General features: G+C 55.2%; 1 protein-coding gene across 1 annotated transcript in view; it reads left to right on the top strand.

The window, feature by feature from the left end:
- Positions 1-19,182, top strand: part of ABTB2 (ankyrin repeat and BTB domain containing 2) — a 169,613-nt gene that overhangs the window by 129,724 nt on the left and 20,707 nt on the right. Inside the window, exon 3 of the mRNA XM_032413893.1 lies at positions 1,118-1,331. Within this exon, the coding sequence (XP_032269784.1) occupies positions 1,118-1,331 (214 nt within the window). The remainder of the gene's footprint in view (positions 1-1,117; positions 1,332-19,182) is intronic.

Below are 19,182 nucleotides of genomic sequence, written 5' to 3'. Positions count from 1 at the left end.
GTTAATTGAATAAGTGACCTGGTTCTGCCGCTCACTGAATGCCCTTCACCAGATTAAAACCAGCTCTTTTCTTTCACCTTAGGGCCAGCCTTGTCCAGAGGCTTTCTCTGGAAGGGGCGATCTCTAAGGAACTGCCATGGCGAGGGGGCGGGGGGGAGCTGGCCCCCAGGCAAGGCCCCCCTCAGTTCTCAGGCCTGAGGAGAATGGAAGGGTGCCACTCTTCCCAGAACAGAGGAGCCCGCAGGTGCCTGGGGCTGTGTGGCCCATCCTGTCTCAGCATTGTGGCCTCACACAATGATGGGACATTTCCTGTCCCAGGCCAGTGGGATATTGAAAAGACTTGACTTGGGCAGTAACACCGTGCAGGATATGGGGACCTGAGGACCCCACAGACTTCAGTGGGTCAGGCCTGGGTCACAGTTCAGTTCATGCCTGCATTCATATCTAGACCCTGCCATTTACTAGCCACAGGACCTTGGCTGGTTAAGCTCTGTGACCTTGGCTTCCCTGTAACTGGGGAAACGTAGGGGGTCAGTTAAGTGTTTGTTTACCAGATAAGCCTCAATTTCTTCACCTGTAAAATGGGGATAATACTGGGTTCCAGTGTTAAAAGGGTCAAATGAGAGCCCATTTCTGGAAGCCGAACACTCAGCACACACTGAGTACTCAGGGCCAGTGACCACGGTCATCTAACCCGATGTGTTGGAGATGGAGGGACCTGCCCTGTGGAGGCGCCTGGGCTTTGGGTAGGATGGCCCAGGGAAAGGCCACCGTGCAGCCTGGCGCTGCGTGTCAGAGGCCGGGGCTCCCTGGGTCAAAGGGCTGGGGAAAGGCCCACGGGGTGGTGGAGGGAGTGGGGGTGTTGAAAGAGAAACCACATTAGCATAAGTTCTGAAGGAGACCGGCCCTGCCAAGTCTGTAGCGCGGCTGTTCGGGCGAGCCTGGCAGGGAAAGGAAGACGAAATTGCTGGTGTATGTCTCAGGTGACAGTCTCTACCTCCGCCTGCTGGCTCTGGGGGAAACGGTAATTCCGCGCCGCGGCCAGGGGAGCCACAGGAGCCTTGGAAGGATGGGGCCGGTGAACTCAGACTTCTTTTCTCTTCCGCCCTCCCCGCAGGTGACCTGGTGTCCCGCGCCATGCACCACATGCAGGGGCGCCGCCCGCTCTGCCCGGGCTCCAGCCCCGCCCGCCAGGCCCGCCAGCCGCCCCAGCCCATCACCTGGTCCCCTGACGCCCTCCACACGCTCTACTACTTCCTGCGCTGTCCACAGATGGAGTCCATGGAGAACCCCAACCTGGACCCCCCGAGGATGGCGCTGAACAACGAACGGTAGGGGTCTCCCTGGGGCTGCTCAGCAGGTGGCCTGGCCCTGGCGTGCGGTCATGCTGTTCACCCTGGGCAGGGGTGGCCTGGGGTTGTCGAGGCTCAGAATGGATTTTGGCTTCTGTCTCGGGCGCTCCAGCTCTAACAGTCACTTCCTGGGCTCGCTGACATTCAGTCGCCCCTTTGATAAAAGCAGGTATTCACAGCTGCTGGGAAAGGTGCTAGTGAGAACTGAGCGAGTGAGGGCCCTGGGGAAAAGCGCTCAGGACAGCGTCTGGGTGGGAGCGGGCCCTCCGTCGATGGTAGCCGTCACCTCCTGTGATCGTGGCCATGCCACCGTTCCCATTGTCGGTGGGGATCTAAGGTCTGCTCTGCCCTGCCCCGTCCACTCAGGTTACGGACGAGAGCATCGTGGCTCTGGCAGGTTAGTGGTTGAATAGCCCCAGGACCCAGGCCTGCTGCTCTCTCTACAGGATCCTAACCCTTCCCCAGCTGGGAGCAGGGCTGCTAAGAACAGATCTGAAGGTTTTGCACTGCACAAGGGGACCCAGTGAGGGGCACGAGTGGGAGACAAACACAGGGTCATGTCAGCCTAAAGACCAGGTACCTTTTCTAGTTGGTCTTACTCAGAGGGCTGCTGCCTTTTAAAATTTTTCTCCCTAGAGAGGATGCTTTTTTATAATTTGCCCAGAACATCATATATGCTAGCATGAGCCTCGCCTTGTAGCTAACATGGCCATCCGGCAGGGTCTGTCCAGGGGCTCAAGAGTTGCATGCTTAAAGGTCCTGGAAGTAAGGAGGACGTGCCCTTGGTTTAGAAAGCACCATCGGCACGCATTCCAGCGCTCCGCAGGCCCCGGAGAGGGAGCGAGCCTGAGGGGCTCTGTGCCACATGGTGGAGGAAGATGGCCTACAGCCTCGAAGAGCGAAGGCTACTGCTTTCCCAGGCCCCCACCCCAGCTGGCCTGCTGCCTTGGAGAGGCACTGGGTCTCATCAACTTTGCGGTACTCACGCCCGCTCCCCGGCCAGGCCCTTCTCTGTTGCCCCCACGGTCACAGAAAACAAAGGTGCGGTGCACCGCAGCTCATTCAAAACAGCCATCGTGAAAATATGGGAAATCCTGTGGACACATGGCAAACGTTGCAGGCTGGGAATGTCGTGGCCCAGGAGTCAAGGGGTCTGGGCACAAACACCGTTCATGGACCTTGAGAACTTTGTGCAAGGTTTCAGACCTCCCTGAGCCTCCACCTCCTCTGCTATAAACAGGGAGGTGGTAATGAAGCAGTTGTAAGGACTGAATCGTGAGGGTCAACATTTCCTGAGCGCTTACTAGGCGCTAGGCACCGTGCTGAGCACTTGGCATGTGTACCCATAGGAAATGCGTGTGCTTCACAGCCCCATTTGACAGATGAGGAAGTGGAGGCAGAGAGAGATTTGATAACTTGCCAAGGCCACAGAGGCTCTGTTCACAACCAGTACACGTGCAGGACTGTGAGACAGGAGACCTAAAGCAGCCGTGGCCCAGGGACACACACGTAGTAGGTTCCCAGTAAAGGCTGCCACTGCTTGATGATAACCAGTGTCATTATTAGATCGTCTTGGAGATGGACAGCGGATGCAGGGCCCAGGTAAGTCACTCTGGGCCTGACCCCGAGCAAGAAGGCAGCAGGGGGAGGCTCCAGGCTTCCTGAAGGAAGTGCCCGGCAGGAAGGTGGAACCAGAGCAGAGGCCCTAAGCCGCAGCTGTTTCTGCTTTGTGGAGAAATTGCTGTGGTTTCCAGAGTTGGCTGGGTGGGAGAAAGGGCAAGGAAAACCTGTGAAGGGTGGGCGAGGGGACTCGCTGGTTGTTTGGTGAGGTCCCAAGGGTGCTAGGCGGGGCCCGATCACCCAAGCAAAGGTGTCTGGGAGAAGATGAGGAGCCTTCTTTGGGCCCACTGCCCTGGCCTGGGCCGCTTGGCCCTCTGGCGGTGACCGTGGCCGTTGGCTGCGGGGCAGGCCAGGGAGGTGCTCCTCTGCAGCCGTCGTGCCCAGAACCCCTTGGCTGTCTCGGTGTCTGCCCTCTGACCTTCCTCCTGGGAGAATTCCCGGCCCCCAGTGCTCTACAACACAGCAGCGGGGTTTCTGTATGACCTGGGCTGTTGTCTGGACGTGATCGTAGTAGCTGAGCTTCAGTGGTAACATGCGTGTGTGTGTAGATATCTCATTATTTAACATCCACGCTGTCTGTGGCACAAAAAAATTGGTAGCTAAGGCATTTTTCCATGAATCATTTCGAATGAATATTAGATACATGAGGAATTGAAACCACCATTAGGAAAAAAGTATCCAGACATTTCAGATTTGGGCACAAAAAGGAGGACACCCTAAAAATACCCAGGCTGGCAGACAGCCTGACAGCCGTGTGGTGGCCCGGCTCCTGGCTACTGAAGGGGATCCTGCCATGCTTGGACTCCGTCGGATGGGGCAGGCCCTGGGGAGCCTGGCTGGCCCTTCCTGGGGGCCACCGAGCTCACATTCCACGGCAGGCGAAGCCCCATGTCTCCTCAAGGCACCGCCACGCTGGTATCCTCGCCAGAGCTCTGGGGAAACCTCCTGTCTGTACACACAGATAGCCGGACTTGGCTCCAGGGCGACAGAGCTTTGCTTTTGTGAGTCTGGGGATGGCTGGCTGTCTCTTTCTGCCCCCTATACCCCCACTTCATTGACTCTTGAAGTTCCTCCCTCTGTCCCATGTGAGGAGTGTGGGGGCCAAGTGCACCCAGCCAGAATCCAGAGCCTCTGATTGCCGGTGTGATGGCGGAATGGGGTCCCACAGGCCTCTGTTCAGGGAGTGGATGGCTTGGGGAGTTCTGGGTCTGTGGGGATTTAGTGATCTCTTCCCACTGCCTTGCTCACAGAGGCTAAGGAGCTCAGTTTGGTGGCATGGGTTTGACCACATGGTAGCATTGATGATGCCACCCAGGTCTGTGCTCAGAGATTTCTGCTTGGAGGAAATGGCCCTTCTTCCTTCCCACGGGAGGCCGTGTGACCCCATCCATGCTGATAAGGGGTGGGACATGCGTTCCTCTCTCTGTGTGAGGCTCATCACGGCCTTCCCTGCTAAGTCACGTGCTGCGTCCGCACGGCTCAGTCGGGCTTTAGTATCTCTCCAGGAGGCGCCGTCTCCCCAGAGCCTCCTGCTCTGGGTGTGGGAGGGGAGGTGGTGGGAGGAAGGAGCTGCAGAAACAGTAGGAGTCCAGGGTAGGCAGGCGGGGTGGCTTTGCAAGGGACAGTCGGGCCCTCTAGCATACTGGTGTGTGCCGTAACAGTGAGCCAGCAGTGCTAGGGAAAGGAGCCCAGGCTTTGGCCCCGAGGCCTCGACCCTGGTCCAGCCTCCCGCACAGGCCCCTCCACGCTCCAGGCGCCTCACCTGTAAAGCGGGGAGGACGAAGTGCAGTACACATATAAGGTAGCCAGCTCTTCTAGAGGGCCTTTCTGCCTACCTGTGTTTCTTTTGTGCCCCACAGATCAGCAAGGTAGGTGCTAGAATGACCTCCATTTTACAAATGAAGGCACGAGGCCGGAGGGGCCACCCAGCTGCTAAGTGGCTGGGCAGGGATTTGAACCAGGTCTCTCCGACCTCAAAGCCCTTGCCCTTCACCGTGCCCAGCTGCAGCTGCCCCACCCGGCTGCTAAGCCCTGGTCCTCAAGCTCTCAAGGCTCCCCGGGTGGGTCTCCCGGAGCCATCCCAGCCCCACCTGCCTGTGCATTCCCAGCACCCGTCCCTTGCCACCCTGGGAGAGCCTCACAGATGGAACCTCCCTGCACCCTCCCAGAGCGCCTTTCCTGCCCGGCAGCTCTGCATCACAGGCGCGGGCGAGGCACGAGGCAGGGTCTCAAACACAGGATTAGTCACAGCTGCTGCCCTGCAGGGCATGTCATCACCTGAGACCAAGCTTGAAAAGTGAAAGAACTTGCTGTCAGAGATCCAGGGTTGCCCATGGAGATGGGGGAGCCTCCTTCCCCCAAGGTCTGGAGGAGAATGGACAGCCATCTGGCTAAGTGTGGTCCTTGCTAGTCGTGCCTGGAGGCGGAGGGATGAGCTAGCCGAAAGAGCATCCTGGGTGGAAGATACCTCCTTGGCCATCATCCTCCTGGGGACGAGGCGTCTGGGAAGGGGGGAGGCAGGCAGCATGGACACCCAGGAGCGGCAGGAGGTCTGCCAGCTCATCAGCACATTGCTGGAGGAAAGCGTCATCAAGCAGAGCCCACGAGGGAGACAGACAGTTCGCGGTGCAGAGAGGGCTGAGGCGCACAGGACACGAACCAATTTTCTGCTTCAGAACCTCGGGTGCTGGAGGGCCCGGGCTCAGCAGGTGGCATTCCCAGGTGCATCTGATCTGATGGCACCAGCAGCGGAGACTATCTGGGAATCCTAGGAATGACAGCAGGCCACTTGTCCACAGACCAGTGCGTTTGCTGGAGCCCGGGCGTCTCCCCGGCCCCGCCTGGCGCCCCTTGGTGGCGGGAAGTACACTCAGAAGGCTTGGGGGCTGCCGAGGCCCAGGACGCTCAGCCAGGAGGAGCGTGGGAGCTGAGCCAGAGTCTGATGGGAGACAGAGCCTGGAAGTGTCCGGCGTCATGACTTCCTAGCCTGCCAGAGCCCTGTCTGCGGAGGGGACTGTATTGAAACATGTGCCTTTCAGATCGGACTTACCACTTAGTGATTTTAGAGCCTCCGGCCAGTAGGTTCCTCCAAAGCTCGGTTCTATAGAACGCCAACACATAGTCCTTACGATCACTTGTAAGGTGCGAGGTCTAAGTGAGCTCACATTCCTAACATTCTAGAACAGGACCTGGGACACAGTAAATGCCACATATGAGCTACTACGATGATTAGCATGACCACTTGTACTGGGCAGAGGGAGCAGCATGCAGAGACCGCGAGGCAGGGGAGAACAGGGTCCCCAGCCAAGACAGGAGCAGTGTGGTAGAGAAGAAGGAATTGGGGGGGGCAGGACGAAGCTGCAGGGAAGCCAGGGCCACATGGGCCGAGATAAGGAGAGGGCTCAGTTTGGCCTGGAGGGTTCTGGCCCCGTCCTCTGGCTCGGTGCTTGCTGTGATTGGCTGGTTCTTCTTTGCCCTCATGCCAGCCTGCCTCACTCAGTGCCCGGACCCCGCCGAGAGCAAGAAGAGCAGAGGGCGGGCAGCCCTTCCAACTCTGCTTGCCTTGATGCTGGGAAGAGAGGCGTTCCTACCGAACAGCCCAGCGCCCCAGCCTAGAGCAGTCCGGTCTGTGGTTCTGCTCCACCGGACAACTTCAGGAGGGACCAGGGGCCCAATGTGCTGGTTTGATAGTCATCTGAGGATGCAGTTCCCAGAGCACTAGCTCTGCTCAGGCTCCGGAGCTGCTCAGAGGACGAAACTGTCGTCCGGGTGAGGTCCTGGTGGAAGACGGCGTGTGTCTGGCCCTGCTCTTCACTGCTCCGTTCCATGTCAGGCTAGTCAAGAAGTTTCCAGCAAGTGTGTGAACAGAATTTGGAAGCGGTGACTCCAGCCAAGGCGCCAGCCGTTACAGGTCCCCTCACTCTCCCCGAAGTCCACCCCTGGGGTTTTAGATCCCGCCCAAGAGGAGAAAGATTCCACGAGCTTCTCGGGTCCCCCTGGAGGTGTTCTCTCTGCTGTCTTCCAGCAGTATGGCTGGTCAGCTCATCTTTCCAGGCCTCAGTTTCCTCGTTGGGAAAATGGCGAAGGTATGATGGCCACTGGCAGTAAACGAGATAATATGGCGAAGCGCTGAGCTCAGTGCCTGGCTTATAAAAAATACGTATTAAATGTCGGCTGCCACCCTCCTCCTCATTATTGGTCAGAAACGTGTTTAGATGACACATGTTTGACACCCAGAGTGGGCTCTCTTCGTTGACCTAGAATGGCATTTCTTAAAAGGTGGTTCTCAAGTACTGCTAATACGTGACTGCTATTACTAATACTGATATTACTAACTGAACTACTACTAATAATGCAACTAGTAACATGACTCCTTACAAGCACTGCCCTGACCAGCATTTAGAGAGCACATTCCAAGTGGCAGATACCATCTTCAGTGCTTTGCTTATTAACCCACGTTTCTTCCTGTACTTCTGACGCTCAGTGGGGAAGGGATATGAGAGAACTATGAAGAGTGCCTTCTGTGCTGGAGTCTCCAGCCTCATGAGGGAGGCTGGACCAAGACAGGAGACCAAGAATGAGCAAAACCCACCTGCTGCATGATCACGTGTAGGTCGGCGCTCCGGCTGTGCAGCCGGCCAGGGTCGATCCCAGCTCTGCCGCTGACAAACAGGATGGCCTTGGGCATGTCATTTAGCTTCTGTGCCTTGGTCTCTTCTTAACAGGGGTATTGTGGGGATCGAGTTAATATAACAAAAGCCCTTGGAGCAGCTCCTGGAGCACAGGATGCTCTGTCATCCTCACCATGGCCATATTCAGGGGGATCTCAAGGGGCCTGGCGGGCTCGGGGAGGGCATCAGAGCAGCGGGATTTTAACAGGGCCTTAAAGGACAGCCACAGGAAGATGGGGACAGGCCAAGTGGCATGGGGCAGCAAAAGTCACCGAAGGACTTCGTTGTTTCAAAGTATGTATTGCATGACAAAACTGGATCTACATTTTAAAATCACGAGAATTTGGTGTTTGTTTTTTCAAGTTCTTATTGACTGCGTGTCTAGGCTAATACGTCCAGGTGGGGCTAGAGCAGCTCTCCAGTGGAAAAGTACATCCTCAGAGGTGCCTGAGGGTCAAGTCCAGTTCCTGCCCCTCTGCCTCTCTGGCTCTGGGATCTGAGCAAGTCCAGCTTCCCGTCTGAGCCTCAGTTTCCCCCCTGTGTAAAGTGAGCCATATCTACTGGTTCCTGTGCTTCCAGATTCTGCCTCCAAGGGGCACCCCCCAGGTTCTGGGGAAATACTCCCCGTACAAGAGAGGTACAAAGCGAGGAGAGGCGCCTCTTTGTTCCATTCCAGATGCAGAAGGGGGGATGTCTCCCCTCAGCCGAGCACTTTACATAAATAGGAAGCGCCACGGATAGGCTGTGTGCTCAGTCTGAAGAAGTGGGCTCGTTAATCTTCTGCTCAGCTTGCGAAAGTGTTTTCTTATCAAATAATAGAGATGATGGCAGTGGGGGCTTGATGGGACTGACTTAGGGTTCCCTTAAATACCATTTCAAGAAGATTTGCAATGTTAAGCTCTTTTTTCTCTTTTCCTCTCCCCCTTTCTGTGCATTAAATTCCCATCTGCTTACTCAAAGTGGAAGTCAAAGAAGTCAGAATAGTGATTGGGTGAATTAGTACCCGTTTCCCCGTGTTCCCCGGACTGGCGCCCCCAGTCACCTCGGAAGGGGCTTGCTTATGGTCTGCTGTGGGCAGCGACGGTCCCTCCCACGCCTGGTCCCTCGCCGTCACTTTACCCACTGCTGCTTTCCTCCAGAGCACCTTCCTCGGCCCACTGATACCTGGCGGCTACGCATCTGTCTGCTTACTTGTCCGCCCCCCACTCCCCACCCTCTAGAATGTGAGCACCATAGATAGCCTTTGTTCCCACTGTGTGCCCGGCACAGAGAACAGTCCCTGGCACATAGTAGGCTGTTAGCTAAGTTGTTCAGTTAATGAAACAGGAGCCTGAAAGTTGGACTCTGGTGTCAGAACAACCGCAGCATGGGGTCTCTGCCAGTTCCGAGCTGGCTGACTTTGGGCAGCTTATTTCATTTCTCTGGCCTCAGCCTCTCAGCTTTCACTGGAGAATGGCTTGATCTACTTCCAGAGGTTCTTGTGGCAGTCATGGGAGGTTATACATCTAAAGGAGTTAGCACAGAGTAAGCTCTTCAGACATGGTAGCTGTTATTATCTGTGTAATTACTGTTTTCGTCAACCTTATGGAAGGCCTAAAACAACTAAATCGTGTTTAATGCATAAATAATCCAGAAACAATGGTGAATTTAAAAAAGTCACGTATACTCAGAATGCATGTTTTCTTGGGGCGCCTGGCTGGCTCAGTCAGTTAAGCGGCTGACTCTTGGTTTTGGCTCAGGTCATGGTCTCAGGGTCGTGAGATGGAGCCCCGTGTCAGGCTCCACGCTCAGTGGGGCGTCTGCTGGACATTCTCTCTCCCCCTCTCCCTCTACCCCTCCACCCTCCCCCTGCTCACTCTCCCGCTCTCTCTAAAATAAATAAATCTAAAAAGAAAAGCATGTTTTCTCTCCCTCTCATATACACGCCCTCAGTCCCTGTAAATTCCTTCAACTCAACCCTGACAGAAGCCAGGGAGCCAGGCGAGTGACAGAGAAGATGAAGTAGACCACATGTCACAAAGGACTAAGTGAGGCCTGCTTTGGACAGAGATGTGTACAAACTTCAGATTTATCACAACCTACCATCCAAGGATTGAAGAAAACTTTAAAAACTGGATTTCATCCACCCATTGGTTCAAAGACCAAGCGGACTGAGGGTCAGACACTCTCCACCGTTACTGGGGTACCCTGGCCCCTTGCTTGCTGGTTTGGCCCTGGTGCCCCCACAAGATGGGCTGCGGTTACTAGGTTTCAGCTGGGGAATGAGACGATCTGATGTATTTCACACAGGCCGGAAGCATCTAGTCAAAGCTTCACAGTCTATAAAGCACTTTACGTACACGGCTCTCTGATAGATTTTCACGAGAGCTCCTGGAGAAAGCTGTTACTGTTCCCATTTATAGATGAGCAGACTGAGGCCTGGAGAGGGTCAGAGGGGCAGCCAAGGTCCCAAGTAGGAAGAGGCAGATCGGAGCTCAGGCAGGGAGGCCTGATTATAAGAGCACAGCGTTCACATCATCGGGGGTGTAGTGTCCCTCCCACCTCCCAGGAGAGAGGAGGCAGGACCCTGGGAGCCGGGTCTCTTGGGCAGCGCCGCCTCTACCCAGCGAGACGTAGGCAGCCTGCGCTCAACCACTTGGGGCCTCTTCCTGGGCGGACGAGAGTGTGCTGGCTCACGGTGGCCAGCCTGACGGTGGGCATCTGTCCAGCCTCTGACAAGGAATGAGCCAGGGATTGGGGGCAGACAAAGGAAGCGGCGGTGCCAGATAACGGGGGATGGAGACCGGGCAGGATCCCGGCCCTGCCGTTGACAAGTGCCCCCGGGGGCTGCCTGTTGCGGCTGACTTCCTGCCCCATTGTTGGGGCCACTGGTCCTCACAGAAAAGAAGACTGGGTGGGAGCCACCGGGCCTGGGGGCTTCATTCATCGGCTGTGTTTTTGTAACAATCCCCTTTGTCTGCAGTATGGAGCCTTGGTGTGCTGGGAAATCCCAGCTCTACAGGGAATGGACTTCGCTTTCTCAACGGTGGCTTCCAGGGCTGAGCCGCTGACGTCCCAAGCACCAAGGGGACAGGAGAGCAGCTCAGGTGATGTCTGCAGGCCGGCCGGGCTGCTCTCTGGCCCACTCCTCCTGCCTGCCACACAGCTCTACACAGGGATCCCCCTCCTCCCACAGGACCGACCACCTGGGACGGGACAGCCACCTGGGACTTGCCCCCACTTTGCTGCTTTCATATTGGACATTTGGGGGAAAGTCTCTTCAGAGGTCTGGAGAATACCCCTGAGGCTCTGGGGCCCAGTCCGGCCTCCCGCTCCCTGCTGATTTCAGGGCTGATGAGGCCGTAGGTGCAGAAGCTGGCCTGGGGGAACCACTGAGGCCAGCCCTTTGTCTACCCTGCCCGCTTCCCGGGTTTCAGCCAGATGGCAGACTCAGAGCATTCTGTGTGTGGCAGTTTGTTCTCGCGAAAGACCCCAGAATCTGTTTGTTTTTCCTTTTAAAGCCGAACAGTTTGCCAGTGGTTAGCTATGTGACCTTGGGTCTGTGTCCCCACCCCTCAAAGCCTCAGCCTCCACATTTGTAAAATGCACACTGACAATTAGACCTGCCCTGCAGGGTGGCTGTATTAGAAATAGGGTCATGTGTGCACAGTGGCCTCATGCCTGCTCAGCACGTAGTAGGTCCTCAACAAATCATAGCAATGTGGCTTTACTGACCAGAAGCCAGTGCCAGAGTCTTTTTCGAAGTTGCAGTTGGGATGTGGGTGCGGAAAGCAAGGTCAGTCCTGGGAGCCCGCACCATCTTTTCCTATCCCTGTGGCTGGGCGCACCGCTATTTATGACGCGAGTCAAAGCCACTCACTGCCAATCAGGGATTACCCCCTGACGCCTCTGTCAGGCCTCAAGAACCCCATGCCTCTACCTCCTTCTAGAAGTTTCTAGAAACTCTTTACCTGACAGTGTGAGTGCGTCATCTTTTTTTGCCTTAGACTGTGGAGGGGAGAGAGGTAAATTTTGTGTGATTATACTCAGCTGAATCCAAACAGGAAGACCATCCAGAGACCCTGAACAAAAGACCTTGCCCCCTCCCTGTCCCGGGTGTCTGAGAGAGAAATAAGCAGAACAGCTAAGCCACAGCATCCTCCCAAGGCTGCCTTGTCAGCAGAGGCTGATGGGTGGTGGCAAGGGCCCGTGCTGTGTGTGTGAACAGGTTGGAGGCCTTGCCCGTCTGGCTTCCATACGGTGGAAGAGTTTGTGGTCTCTCGTCAGCCATCCCGGATGCCGAGCGGAGGTGAAGAAGGTGGGTCTCTTGCCCATGGCAGCTCTGCAGATGAGGTGTGGCGGCTAGGCCAAGGCAGCCACACCCCAGTGAGGTGGAGAGAGGCCTGCTTTGACACGGCTCCCCGCCAGGGGCGTGGGGAGCAGTGTCACTGTGGCCTGCTGGGCCAGCCGCCTGCGCACCGGCCGCCACGCGGGGAGCTGGCACCTGGGAAACGGGCCCGGCGCCCCGGAGCTCCCAGCACCCTCCCTGCGGCACGACAGGGCGGTGGGGTGGTGGCCTGCGTGCAGGCCCTGCCCTGGAATCTGTACCGGCTTGCCCACAGAGATGCCACCCTGGACGCAGGCCCAGTTACCGAAGACAGATGGCTGTGTCCCCTCCACCAGGGCGCAGCAGCACGCAGACATCTGCAGAAGCACGTCTGCTGCCTCCCTCCCGGAGTAAGGCTCCCCCAGCATCCTCGCCCCGCCCCCCGCCCCGAAATTGCGGGAGGTCACCCCCGGTCAGCGGAGCCCCGCCCCCGGGACACTGCTCCTGGGTCGAAAATTCTCCTGTGAAATGGTTGTCTTCTTTTTTTTTTTTAGATTATTTATTTGAGAGAGAAGGACAGAGCACAAGCAGGGGGAGTGGGAGTGGGAGAGGGAGAAGCAGGCTTCCTGCTGAGCAGGGAGCCCGATGCGGGACTCGATCCCAGGACCCTGGGATCCTGACCTGAGCCAAAGGCAGGGGCTTTACCGACTGAGCCACCCAGGCACCCCTGGTGGGCTTTTTATCCGGGAAGTATTTTCTTTTTCTGAAGACAACCATTTGCCAATACCCAAGCCAACTCAAGCCTCCAAGAATGAAAGACGAAGTCGGTCCCCATTTCACGAGCTCCTTTGCCTGTAGAGAGTTGGGCCTGATGCCCTCGACTCCGTAGCACATGGAGCCCCCTGGGAAGAACTCTGGGGCCCCACAGAGAGTTCTGGAGTGAGAGCGGACCCCTGAAAACACGGTTGCAGCCGAGGGCTTTGCCGCCAGGAGGGAGGAACGTGCCGCACGTTTACAGATTCAAAGATTGCGTTTCTAACGTGGGTCCCTGTGCTGAGGGGTGGGAGATGTCAGTGAGCAAAAGTCGCTGCCTTTGGAGAGATTATAGTCTGAAGAGAAAGCAGGCTCACACGCAAATGAAATGATGACCGATAGGGTAGGGACTGCGAAGGCACAGGGCTGGGGGGCAGAATGGAGAGCCGCTTCGGGGTGGGCACGAGGGGACGGCGTGAGCCCGCCGTGTGCTTTACCCTCCCGCTATGGTGACCAGATGTTTTGGTTTGTCTGAGACAGTTCGCTGCCCAGTGTGATTGGCAACAATTCTCCGTTTTCCTCTCAGAAGTGGGCCAGTTTGGGTGACAAAAGATATGGTTATTGTGCCTAAAACTCCTCATCCCTAAGATGAGGGAGATGGGGAAGGGTCTGGAAAGTGGAGGACCAGAGCTGATTTCCTAAGCTGAGCGGCAGCAGAATGCTCTGTGCTGGAGCTGGGGGCTGGGGTACACAGCCCGGGACCTCATCCCAGCTCTGTCATTTATCGAGGTGCGTGATCTGGGGCAAGGTAGTCCACCTCGCTAGCCCTCGGTTTCCCCATGTGTGAAATGGGGGTAATAATAGTAGCTGCTTCGTAACATCGATATGAGGGTTAAACGAGTCAATAGGTATGAGGGGCTTAAAAGAGCGCCAGGTGCTTAGCATGCTCTAGAAATGTTAGTTGTTAGTGTTCTTCTGTTATTCCCGCACGCCTTGGGAGCCAAGCCAAGATGCCCCAGTTGTCACCTGATTGACCTCCCATCCCACTGCCCACTTTTAGGCTCCCATGGGGCCTGAGGGGCAAGTCCCTGGGAAGAGGCAGAGAAATTGCTCACGGCTAATCATGACTTGGTTATATTCTAAATTTATATCCATATGTATATCTGGGCAAGTAGAGGATTTTTTAGGCCTCTAATCCATAACAGATGAGTTTTAATAAGAAAAGAGTATTTCCCCCTCAGCAAGCCCTGAGCTCGGCCTCCGACCCCAGTCCTCTGACCCCACGTGGAGGCTTTGCCGTGGGTCAGCTCAGGTGCTTGGGCAGAGTGCGGGCGCTGGAGAACATAGGCCTGGGGGTCAGAGGAGGTGCTTACCTACTCTGACTCCCAGCTGGGCCAAACCACTCTGGTTTACCAAGCAATTCTAGAAAATTAATTAGTCCAAGATGTGAACCAGACTAGAATTGCTTCCTTTGTGCTGGGAGTTGCCTCTGACTTCAGTGGGACACGGTGGCTTTTTTTCTGCATGGACGGTTTGGCTTGGTGTTTAGGCCACAGTGGCTCTCTCAAATCTTAGACGACCGATGGTGAAGGCCTCAGAGCCGGCGTGGGAGAGCTGACTTGACCTTCCCAGAGAAGTCTTTGCCTGCAGAGCTGTCGTTCGATTGGGCAGAGCGGGGCCTCTTTGCTGGTTCCTGATGCTGCCACTCTATGGCCCCAGCCCAGACCCCGTCCATAGCGGGAGCTAGGAGAAGGGTGATGCAGCAGGGCGATGGCCCCATGCACCCCAGTGCTTGGCAGTGGTTCCATCCGAAGGTGGCGCAGATTCAGGGGGAGAATATAGGGCTGAGGGTGGGAGACTGGCTGGCCGCCGTGAGGTTCCTCTCCTGGACTGAGGGTGCTCACAGGCAGGGTGGGCTGAGCTTCCTGGGGAAGGGGGCAATCTCCTTAGGGAGCAAGACGAAGGCGGCAAGGACCCCCCCAAACCCTTTTGCAGCCCCCGGAGCCAGGCCCGCGCCCAGAGCCCTCTGCACTCCCTGCCAAGGCTGGAAGTGAAGAAACCGCCGCCCGGTTTTCCCAGGGCTGAGCTCAGGCCAGGTCTCCAGGCCCTGCCCAGCCGGTGGGCACGTCTGGGGCCTGCCTGCGTGCTCATTCCCGGCTCCTCGTGGCTGGGCACAGAGGGGACAGACCTGCCAGGGGTCGGCGGTGGGGGGACAGAGGCACGGGCCTTCTCGTGCCTCGGGCTCAGGGTGCACAGCCTCCAGTTACAGGCCTGTGCCCCCCTGCAACCTGCCCCTCTCCCCGAGGCCGCCGCCCACCTCGAGGAAGAACAGAGCCTGCTTTGAGCTGGAAATTAGAGTCGTTTCCTGTTCCACGTCGTTAAGACATTGCTTATAGGGCTGTAATCCCAATAAATCTTATGCTTGCTCAGTGGGGCCGGGTTTATTTTTTTTCCAGGCTGTAGGGACCTTTAAAACCAAGACCTTATGAAGTTTATTCTCTTTCATTTTTTTTTTTTTTCAAGGGGGGAAAAAGTGGCTTTTGCAGGCCTGGTCCTCTCGAAGGGCCTTATGAGACCCTTGGCTTGATATACTCAGGTTCAGGTATATGATTAGCTGAGAGACACGAGGAGAAACTGAGTCATGACACGTGGGGCTGGTCTCCCTGGTGCTGCTGAACTGGCTCTGTGACCTTGGGCGGAGCCCTTGGCCCCAGGGCGCTTCCATTTCCTCCCCTAGCAAAGAGGAGTCACGTGGAAGCCCTTTCCCACTGGTGCATCTCCTGGACAGTCCCACGTCGCAGTCACCGCTGTTTTGCGCGCACACAGACACATGCTGCCAGTCGGTGGCCCTTTTAAGTGGCTTGGTTTGTCACAGCGGCAGCCCCCACCCGATGTGCAGGTGTGCACGAGTGTGACCGTTTCAGCAGCACTTGGGGTGGGCAGGGGGCGCAGGTCCCTGGCCGTCATTCCATGCCCTCCACCCCCCCACGTCATGTGTTGGTGAGTCTGTGTTCCTTGTCCCTTCCACCGTGTGCGATCCTCAACCGCCAAGGCCGAGAGCCTGCGCTGCCAGAAACAGCTTCCAGATCACACTCAACATAGTGGTTGCATTTGTTTTGTCTGTTTTATGAGCTGGGATGGAGTGGGTGATGGGCAGTTTGCTGGCAGGCTTTTGCAATCTTTACATGTTTATACTTGCTGGAGGGCCGGTGAGGGGAGAGTCGGCCCCACTTGAAGAGCTAGAGTTGAAGCATTTAATAGGACCAGATTCCTATAGCCTGTTCTGCTATTATGTGTTTTCTCTATCAACAGATACTAACATAGTAATAATAGTTCACCTTTATTGAGAACTTGCCATGGGCCAAATGCTGGGCTAAGCACTTCCATGCGTATTTCTCGTGAGGTGGTCCTATTATTTATACCCATTTCACTGATGGGACGACTGAGGCTGAGGGGGCCCAGGCTCACAATTGAGTTTATTGGTGGTGATGCTGGATCCCAACCCAGAAGGCTCCCTCCTGAGCCCACACTCTAGATCACTGCAGAGTAGACAGAGCCATTGTCACGGGGAGTCTGTGAAATAGCAGCAAAAGAGGTTCTCACAATGGGAAATATCTAGAAGCCACTTCTTTAAGAGAAAAACAGGCCCAAAAAGTGTAATGACCTGCCCCAGGTTATAGAGCCCGTTCCCTTGCTTCCAGGACACTGGGGCTTTCTTGCAGTGAGGATGCTGCAGGGAAGGGGGCTAGGAGCCTCAGTGCACTGGGCTGGGAAGGTGCATGCAAACCACACAGTATTCTAGAACTGGCTGGACCGTGTGCCACCAGAGGCAGAAGTCCAGCCCCACATTCAGCCCAAGTACAGCCCTGTCTTAAGGTGGTGATTCTCACAGTGTGGTCTGGGGACCACCTGGGGTCCCAGAGACTTCAGGAGTCTACAGGGTCAAAATTATTTTCATAAGAATAAGGTGTTATTTGCCTTTTCACTCTCATCTTCTCACATGTGTCCAGGGGAGTTTTCCAGAAGCTATGTGACAGGTGATGACAGTACACTAAAGGTGAACTTGCATATTTACATGTTTGAACTTGCATATTTACATGTATGCAAACTTGCATATTTACATGTTTGAACATTTTCTGGGGTGTTTTTTTTTTTTTTTAAGATTTTATTTATTTGAGAGAGAAAGCACGCAGGGAAAGTGACTGAGGCAGAAGGAGAAGCTCCCCGCTGAGCAGGGAGCCTGACTCGGGGCTCAGTCCTAGGACCCTGGGATCATGATCTGAGCCGAAGGCAGATGCTTAACCGACTGAGCCACCCAGGCGCCCCAAACATTTTCTGTTTTGATTTCTGATACAGTAAATAGCCGTAGAATAACACACTTAAACAAAAGCTCTTTGGAGGCCTCAATAATATGTAAGAGTACAAAGGGGATCCTGGGACCAGAGCACTCCAGAACCGCTATTCAGAGATATTGGACCCAGCAAGGGGGAATCTCGGTGGCAGAGGGGCTGACCAAAGGGGGTTCCTTCAGCCATGCCCCCACCCCCTCTGGCACAGCAGACACGTGCCCTGGCAGTGAAAGGCTTGTGGCCAAGCTCGCCTAGAGGAATGGCAAGAAGAGAAAAACCGCCTTTTTCTTTGGGACGGGACCAAGCATGGGGGCAATGCAGATGTCCGACATTCCCAGCCTCGCTCCTCTGGAGCCCTCTCCCCCAGTGGGGAGGAGGCACCCGCGGCTGGTACGGATGGGAGTTTTTACGGGGATTTTCCAGAACGTCCAGGAATACAGGCCAGCTTCTCAGCATGTCCAGTGGGCTACATGAAATTACCAGAAAGGAAGTAGTAGCCTGGAACCTACAGGCCAAGGGAAGGATGTTACTGAGAAAGTCCATGAATTGCTTGTCCTATCATCTTCCCATGGACCACAGGGGGTGGGTAGGCCAGGGAAAAGGGCCTGAAGAGGTCAGTGTGGGGACTGGCACCGCCTTGTTTGTGGACAGGTGGACGCCAGCCACTACCCCAGAGGCAGAGGAACGCACTTAACCCTGGAGGATTTCTGTATGTTGAGAATATCTAGTCAGCGTTCAATTCAGGAAACAGAAACCACTCTAGGTATTTTAAGCAGGAAGGGATTTAATGCAGGGAATTAGATGCCAGGAGAATCACTGGAAGAGCTCAAGGAGCAGGTTCAAGGCCACGCCTCCAAAGACGATACCAGACTCCTCCAGCAGGGGTGCTGCTCCCTCTGAGACATGCCCTGGAAATGCAATTCAGATTGAAGCTGGAATCAAGACATCTTTGTGGTTGCTTTCAGTAGCACTACCACGGCCCCTGAAGCACTCAGGAAGGTGGAAAATGGACGCTGGAAGGGTCTGTAAGAAAAGAAAAAATAGACCTCATGTCTCATGACCTGGCTTGCTAGCAGAAACAGACAAAGGTGGGCTCGGCCTCACACCTATTCACCAGATCTCACGCAGCTGCATCTTAATGGCGAAACCTAATTTGCCTCCAGAACCCCAGCTGCAAAGGAGTCTGGGAAATGTAGTTTTCAACGTTTTATGTCTCCAACAAAGATGGGATAATGGAGGCTGAATGAGCCAGTCCCCAGTACCTGCCCACCAAGGTTATCAACGCCGTATTTTTTCATGTGCCAAGTTCTAAGAGGCCTGGAGCATAATGAATCACAACACCATCTGATTAGACTTGGTGATTCCCCAAGTTCCCTCCTGGATTTCCCCTAGTGCAGCTGGGAGATGCTGCTTAGAGCTTCAGTGTCCATACTTGGCACTTGGTCTTGGCTGTTGGCCACAACATGGAAGAGTGGCTGGCAAATCCACGAACTATCTTTTCATTTACACTTCAGTCCCAGTGCTGGTGGTTTAGATAAAGCCTTCCCCTTGGATCAGAAGGACTGATATATATAGAAATATGTGTCTGAGCTTGCCTTCTAGCATTGCAATGTCAGAATTGGAAAACCCAGGACTATTTGGGGAGAATTCAAATGGGTATTTATAATCAAAGTTCTATAAACAGAGGAGGAGTTCACAAATGGCTTGTTGTTCCTTCCTACATTCTATAAGCTCCGCCCATAGAGTCTTGGCTTTCCCTACTCTAGCAAGTCAGCACTATGCCCTTGAAAATTATATGCCATTCTTTTCTGGGCAAAAACAGGAGTTGGTCCAGAAGTGAAAACTCAGATCCATCATAACAAGTTCCTGATGCTCAGCCATACTTTTAGTCATTCGGCCAGTGTTTATTAAGGACCTATTGTGTTCAGGCCCCATGCTGGGCATACTTGGGAGTATGCAGACATGAGCAGGCCATCGTTCTTGTTCTGAGGCACAGTGGGTCTAGTCAGGAAGATGAGACACATTCATTGATGGAAGAGCAAGTTCTAAGGGATCTCGGAGCAGGAAGAGATTATTTTCTTCGGGGAGAGAGGATCTGGGAGGGCTTCTGGAAAGAGAAGGTATTGGAACTG

Source organism: Phoca vitulina, unplaced genomic scaffold (assembly GCF_004348235.1).
Source record: "Phoca vitulina isolate PV1807 unplaced genomic scaffold, GSC_HSeal_1.0 scaffold16, whole genome shotgun sequence".
Taxonomy (NCBI): domain Eukaryota; kingdom Metazoa; phylum Chordata; class Mammalia; order Carnivora; family Phocidae; genus Phoca; species Phoca vitulina.
Note: the sequence above shows the minus strand (reverse complement) of the source record. Positions and strands in the feature narration are given on the sequence as shown.